General features: G+C 37.4%; 3 protein-coding genes across 4 annotated transcripts in view; 1 reads left to right on the top strand and 2 right to left on the bottom strand.

Moving 5' to 3' along the window:
* Positions 1-634: 634 nt before the first annotated feature.
* On the top strand, positions 635-4,607 carry LOC106307745 (probable serine/threonine protein phosphatase 2A regulatory subunit B''epsilon). Of its 2 annotated transcripts, none has more exons than XM_013744787.1 (13): positions 635-1,125; positions 1,189-1,398; positions 1,677-1,782; positions 1,878-1,977; positions 2,161-2,266; positions 2,383-2,473; positions 2,781-2,922; positions 3,128-3,275; positions 3,365-3,474; positions 3,657-3,813; positions 3,892-4,017; positions 4,123-4,256; positions 4,341-4,607. In XM_013744787.1, exons 1-12 carry the CDS (start codon positions 970-972, stop codon positions 4,252-4,254), a joined length of 1,584 nt encoding a protein of 527 aa, XP_013600241.1. In that variant the 5' UTR covers positions 635-969; the 3' UTR covers positions 4,255-4,256; positions 4,341-4,607. The 2 variants fall into 2 exon arrangements, with proteins under 2 accessions (XP_013600241.1, XP_013600240.1); XM_013744786.1 differs by having other exon boundaries at positions 4,355-4,607.
* Positions 4,608-5,107: 500 nt separating this feature from the next.
* On the bottom strand, positions 5,108-6,534 carry LOC106308185 (acid phosphatase 1-like). The gene is made up of 3 exons (XM_013745321.1): positions 5,953-6,534; positions 5,644-5,853; positions 5,108-5,458 (listed from the first exon to the last, which is right to left on the bottom strand). The coding sequence occupies exons 1-3, from the start codon at positions 6,378-6,380 to the stop codon at positions 5,281-5,283; spliced, it is 816 nt and encodes a 271-aa protein (XP_013600775.1). The 5' UTR covers positions 6,381-6,534; the 3' UTR covers positions 5,108-5,280.
* Positions 6,535-7,252: 718 nt separating this feature from the next.
* The window catches only part of LOC106308356, a 4,395-nt gene continuing 4,240 nt past the window's right edge, over positions 7,253-7,407 (bottom strand). The window contains exon 3 of the mRNA XM_013745517.1: positions 7,253-7,259. Within this exon, the coding sequence (XP_013600971.1) occupies positions 7,253-7,259 (7 nt within the window). The remainder of the gene's footprint in view (positions 7,260-7,407) is intronic.

The raw sequence follows: 7,407 nt of genomic DNA on the forward strand, positions 1-7,407 counted from the left end.
CAAGTAATTTTAAGGTATTCGGATCCGTATCCTTATCTGGCGGATCCATAATTTTACTATTCTTATTCGGATCCGGGGTTCTCGGATATCCGGACGTCGGATATCCTTCTAAAAATTGTAATATCCGGCGGATATCCGAATTCGGATATAGATCCTTTAAGATAAATAAAAATAATAATACTAATATATATAAAATATTAACAATAATTTAAAAATAAAAATATATATAATGCTTTTAATTATTTCTATGTATAATATTACAAAATTAACATAAAATATATATATATACTATTATAAAAATGAAAATATATTAATAAAATTAGTTTTTATATATAGATATTACTATTTTTTAAAATAGTTATTAATAAAACTTACGGATCCGGATATCCGGACTAAAAAATCAAGATATCCAGATCCGGATCCGGCTATGACGAATCCAACATTTTAGTATCCGGATCTGGATTCGGCCCCTCTGGATACCGGACTTTCGGATCGGCTCTCGTATCGAATCCGGATCTCGGATAAAAGTCACAGGTTTGATGTAAATCACATCATATATTTTTTATTTTTTTAAAAAATGTAATAGAGGCGGTTTATTGTGGTTGACTTGAGTCAAAGAGAAAGAAGTGTAAAATTAAACCGCCGGGGAAATAAAATCTCTCTCTCTCTCTCTCTCTCTCTCTCTCTCGAGTCCTTCGCTTCACCACTTTCCGGGAGATTTTTCCCAGTTTCCTCCGCCTCGAACCCTTACATCTCTTACTATATCATCAGTTTATTGATCGGAGCTCGGAAGGCGTGGTTCGCTCTTGTGCCAAGTTCCTTTCAACTCGATTCAGGAAAGTATTCCAATTACAGAAGCAGTTCGTCTATCATCGGAAAGCAATCGTCTAGAGATTATTTTATTTATTCTGTATATAACTCCAACACTAGGGTTTATCGAATCGATAATTGGGGTTTCTCGTTTCCGCGATGAAGATGGATATTGTTGGAGTAGAAGATGTTCATATATTAGATCCGAACCTCTTGCAGCTCCCATGCTTATCTCCTTCTCCGCTCAATTCAAGCTCTTATATTGCTGATGAACTGTTCTCCCACTGGCTCTCACTCCCAGAAACTGCCACATTGGTACTTCCTTTACTCTCTGAATCTGTGTAGCACAATTGTTTTATGTGTGTGATGTTTCTGTAGGTTAAGTGTTTGATTGATGAAGCTAAATCTGGAACTCCAACTAACTTATCCAAGAGTTACGCAACAGTCTTTCTGAGCAATGGCACTCCCCCACTCTCGCCACGCAGCTCGCCTGGCTCCCCACGTTTCTCGAGGCACAGAGCTAGCCCTCCATCTCTCCGCTCTCCTCTGAGATCTGTTAAGGAACCTAAGCACGAACTCATTCCTCAGGTTTGTTTGCATTGGATCCTTTTACTTGTAACATTCCAGTGCATTGCCTTGCTACTAGTGATCGTGGTTTTGGTCTGGTATATATGTTTACTTGATTTGGTCATTGAAACTGGGTCCATATAGCTTCTTTACACAAGATTAAACTGAGGCTGTTTGCAGGTTAAACTTATTTATAGATGAAAAGTTTCATCAGTTTTGCTCATAATAGTTTGTAGTGAAAGGGTACTGTGTGGTTCTGTATACTTAAAAATATTTTTATACGATGATTTAATATGCAGTTTTACTTCCTGCATGGGCGTCCACCAGCTAAAGAACTAAAGGAGCAATGTATATCCATGGTTGATCATTTTTTTAGTAACTTTATTGACGGACTACATGTGGATGGTAATGCTTTATTTCAAGCTGTTGTTGTTCACATTTTTGTTTCTCTTGAGGAATATTTGAGGAAATTCATGTTAGCATTCATGTGCCTCTTGCAGAATTCAAATCTGTTACGAAAGAAGTCTGCAAGCTGCCTTCTTTCCTTTCTCCTGCACTTTTCAGAAAGATGGATTCCGATTGCAGCGGTGTAGTTACAAGGTAGCCTTCATCACCATGCGTGTTAACTTTTCTGTATAATATGTTTTCTCATAGCAATTAGACGTTTGTATGGGTGTGTGTATGTGTATGTCTTTTTCTCTCTTTTTAGTTTGTGGCGCCTAAAAATATATTGAGTGGTTGGTGCTTTACTAATGTTTGTTTATTGCCCACCATTATCCTCAGGGATGCGTTTATCAAGTATTGGATTGATGGAAATATGTTAACAATGGACACAGCCTCTCAGATATATAATATACTAAAGCAGCAGGACTGCAAGCACCTGAGACAGGTCTTTTTTTGTGATTCTTCTCCAGCCTTTCTGATTCATTTTCCAACAATTGACTTCTCTTTTTTGTCTAACCCATAGTACTAAAGATTTCTATCTTTTCTTGGATTTGGCTACAGGCAGACTTCAAACCACTTCTGGATGAGCTTCTGGCAACACATCCTGGCTTACAATTTCTGAGGACTACATCCGAATTTCAAGAAAGATATGGTAGGACTCATTTATTTGTGGCTTAATGATTTCATGGGTTACATATGGTGAAGTCTACTGGATTTTTTCTTTTCTATGTTAAATAAGACGTTTATGCAATTTGAAGTTAACCCGCATCTTTGACATCCTCAAACCCTATTCTTTTGTTGTACTGTTTGGCTGTACAAATTTTCATAAATCAGTTTTTCTTCTGCTGCTACTTTTATGGGCATTGTTAGTCAAGTGAAAGAACACCGCAAATATCTGATTTCTTCTGGTTATTTACATTTGATACTAGTACTAACGCTATCCTTCATTGATTACCCAGCTGAAACGGTCATCTACAGAATATTTTACTACATTAACAGATCCGGAACTGGCTGCCTTACTCTGAGAGAGCTGAAACGCGGAAATCTTATTGCTGCTATGCAACAGCTTGATGAAGAAGACGACATCAATAAAATTATTAGGTGAGTTTGTTTTTCTTTTTTTCATACCTTTCGGACAAGCCTACAGAGATGTATAATGTATTACATTCGAGTGGCTTCATCACATATATATCATTATAACAGTGCAAAAGGAAAGAGCTATATGATTATGGTTTGTGCCTTCATACTGTGCTGAGACAAAACTTGGTTCAATCATTCACAATCATGTCTTCTTTTGATTTTTCAGGTACTTCTCCTATGAGCACTTTTACGTGATCTACTGCAGATTCTGGGAACTTGATGGTGACCATGACTGCTATATCGATAAGGACAATCTCATCAAATATGGTAACCATGCCCTTACCTACAGGATTGTTGATAGAATATTTTCACAGGTTGGTTTCGGAAATATGGTAAAGCTACGTTATAGTCTGACGGGACGCTTTTCACTTGATGTTGACCTGTGGCTATGTTTATATCTTAGGCTCCTAGGAAATTTACGAGCAAAGTTGAAGGGAAGATGAGTTATGAAGATTTTGTATACTTCATTCTCGCCGAGGAAGACAAGTCATCTGAGCCTAGTCTTGAGTATTGGTACACAACACTCCCCTCCTTGTTAATATTAGTTTTTCTTTATGAAAGAATCCCCTTGGTTTTAAAATTACAAAATCATGATTTAAATACTTCAACTGAGCCAAAACCAGTGACATATATGGACTAGAGGTTATTAGAACTTAAAACACTCATGTTGAACCTCTGTTGTGATATACTATCAGGTTCAAGTGCATAGACTTGGATGGAAATGGGGTGATCACTCCAAACGAAATACAATTTTTTTTCGAAGAGCAGTTGCATCGCATGGAAAGCATAACCCAGGAACCTGTTCACTTCAACGATATCCTATGTCAGATAATTGACATGATTAAACCAGAGGTTAGAAACTATTCATACCAGAACACATGGTCGTTTGATTTCTCCGAGCTTGTTTTATATAGTCGTTTTACTTGACAGGAGGAGAACTGCATCACCCTCCAGGATCTGAAAGGATCCAAACTTTCAGGAAACGTCTTCAATATACTCTTCAACCTTAACAAATTCATGGCTTTTGAAACACGTGACCCCTTCCTCATTCGCCAGGTAACTTTGGCTTTGTAGAACAAAAAAATTATGCTGGATTAACTACGAAAAGCAGTTGGTAATAGTTGGGCTTATTGCACTTATGTTTGTATATCATTGTTGTAGGAACGGGAGGATCCAAGTTTAACAGAGTGGGATCGTTTCGCTCAGAGAGAGTATGTGAGATTGTCAATGGAAGAAGATGTGGAGGAAGTCGCAAATGGGAGTGCGGATGAACCACTCGAACCTCCATTTTAGTTGTAAGTTGACACTGCTTCTAAGTTCTTAACCACAACATCTACATGTACAAATGCTTCCATGGATGAGACTCAGTAACCATTTAGTTGATTGCTTTCAGGTCCATGATCAGGGATTGGAGTATAAAGCTTCTGGGAGTGGGAGATTCGAAGAGTGCAAATTTCATGAAATTTTTTGTCGCTAGAATTTACGTTTGAAGAAAAAAGAACATTTTATATAATAGAAGATGCAGCTCACGCGTTTGTAATATCTTGTGGTTTCCTAACGTTGTGGTTTCCTAACGTTTTGAGTGGTTTGTTTAGAAAAGAATTAGTGTTAATTAGGTAGGAACAGAGAGGTTTTCGTCTTGTTTATTCTCCTGGCATCGTTTTGGCAGCAAAAGAAAGTCATCTCTTTAAGAGGAATGAGAGCTCTCAATGTGATCCTCTTTTTGTGGAGAAGACCACTGGTACAGTCTTTGTATACCACGGATGAAACACCACATTAGCGTCCGGTTTATGCAGCTGGTCCGGATCGGTTTGGAGATAGTTTGTAATTGGAACTTGACCAAGGACAAATTGCTAAATAGTAAAAGTACACCCGAAAAAACAATAATGCAACTGGAAGATCGTGTACGCGTACGGTACTGTTGTCAATAAAATTCTTTCATCTGATTATCTTTGATAAATTATGGGAAAACGAAGTTAACATTTAGATACCTAACCAGTAAAACCACCCTAGTAGAAAGCTTTGAACAAAGCCAAATAATGGTGCTGCAGTCATTCAACACTTTGTTTAGGTTGTACTGTAAATCCATTGGTTGATCGCTTGATTGTGTTTGATTTTATTTTGATTTCTCTCTGTAACATACTTGTTTTGTTTGGTAGTGCCGAAAATAAACACCTTTTTTATTCATAAGTCTCTTGATATAAGATGACCCGAAAAGGAAAAACAAAAATAAAAATCACAATCAAAACCGTTCTCTCATATTTATCGATTCTTCTTCTTGTTTCAAGAAGCTTGGATCAAAGTTTTGCACTGTAATGATCAGGCAACATAGTAGATGGAGTTTGGGAGCTTGAAGGTTCTCTTGGGAAGAGGACAACCTGCGAAGCTGCTCCATTGGCTTCCCATCACTCCCCATACTCTGTAACCAAGACCCATCAGCCATGTTCTCTTCTCTGACATGTACTGTTTAACTTCCTTGTTCTCATCTTCTATTCCCCTGCATTGTTCAGTATTTCTAGTTTTAGTATACCGGTTATCTAATCCGGTTACAACCTTGTTTTTACTTTTTAGCTTAATTTTGGTTTAGAGAATATATAAACCAAATAAGAGGTCGGTTTTAAATATCCGGTTATAATTGATTTATATGAGTTTGTTCGGTTTAGACTTCCGGTTTAATTGTACCTGAGGATGAGGTTGGACCAGCCATAATAACCGGCTTGGATGAGGTTGTCAACGGTGGCAGATCTGAGATATTCTTTCCGGGAAGAGACCAAGAAGATCTTGATGCCTCTTTCTCTGATGTCATGGTACAGTTTCACCATGTGTGGCACTGGTGGTGCCTTCCTCTTCCTCATCCAATCTTCAAATTTTGTAGAGTTCAACTTCTCTCCTCTGTTTTCAGTTCCATAATCACATTATTAGTTTCATCAAACAAGATTAAACCCCGGTTATCATAAACCGGATGAGTTATAGAGCTAGAATTAGATTTACCCAAAGAAGCCATTCTTCTCGTGGTACGGAATGGTAGAGAGAAGCGTGTCATCGATATCAAAGATCCAAGCATCCATGCCATCACACTTTGTTTTGGTACAACACATGCTCCCGAAATGAAGTATGACCTCATCAACTGCTCTCTCCACGTCGTCCTCGTACTTCGACGACGTCATGTACTTCTTGACGTGCGACACGCACTCCTGAGGCACCACATCGAAGTTTCTCACGTTGTGGACTTCCACGTTGATCCTCCAGCTTTCGCAGTACCGTTTCAGGTTCGTCGAGACCCCTGAAGAAACAATACCGTTTTGGCTTGATGATGACGACAGTCCTTTGAGCTGGTTCAAGATGTTCCAGTCACGAGCTGAGACGACTCCGACCAAGAGTGAGGCTAGTGCTAGAGAAAGAAATATGGATCTGCCCATGTTTTGAAAATGAAGAGGCTTAGATCTTTGAGAATCTGATCACAAGTGTGTATGTAAAGAGGATTTTATAGGTAGAGAAGAGTCGAAGTACGTAGCCATAGCAATAAAGAATTAGAGAAACACAAATCTGAATCCAAGTTTCTGGCCTTTAATTAATTTTAACTTTTGTTGTAATGTTATTGTCAGATTTATTTTAGCAGTGATCGTTGTTTACTATGTTGATGCATGGTAGGTATTGTTTTTTTTTTAAAATTATGTTTAAATATTTAACAATAGAGATACATGAAAATGGTTTGAGTTCTTTTGACCATTATGAATGAATGTGTTCCACCAAAAAAAAAGATACATGAAAATGGTAACATGACTGTTTTAACTAGGATCCAAACGATACCCACGGGAGAAATTAAACGATCCAGTTGAAATTACACAATAAATTGTTTAATCTGTTTTTCATTTATTTGGCTTTATGAAATGGAAAGGACAAGAGACATATAGATCTAAAGGTACGTGGTCAGGTTATGGTGACAAACTGATTGAAGAGTAGGAATACAAGCACATGGAATTTAATTTCTTAATAAATAAATACCGGTGAAACCCCAATTGTATAGTGATTTGCTAATGAGGATAGATGTAGACAACGTTTTAAATAATATTACACAAACATATACACATATAGAACGTGGCTAAGCATGACCCTCAAGATCAACTCGCATTTGCCATTTTCGCAGATATATGTGATAATTGTCAGTACCAATAATTCGTTACGAGTTGACAATTTAAACACTCGATTTTGCTGAGCTGCCATTAGTTATTCACATGAACAATAACAAACCATGTGAAGAATTGACAAAATATAATCATTATTTCCATTCTCACAAACTGAGAGTAGTTCATAGAGGAAATTATGGTTTAGTAACAACCAGGACTTGGTTATACTTATAACTTATGAGGTAGAATTAACGATATTCAAAACTTACAAATAAATGTAGTCACAACATGCATAATAGGGCACCTCAAGTTATACAGA

Source organism: Brassica oleracea, chromosome C8 (assembly GCF_000695525.1).
Source record: "Brassica oleracea var. oleracea cultivar TO1000 chromosome C8, BOL, whole genome shotgun sequence".
Taxonomy (NCBI): domain Eukaryota; kingdom Viridiplantae; phylum Streptophyta; class Magnoliopsida; order Brassicales; family Brassicaceae; genus Brassica; species Brassica oleracea.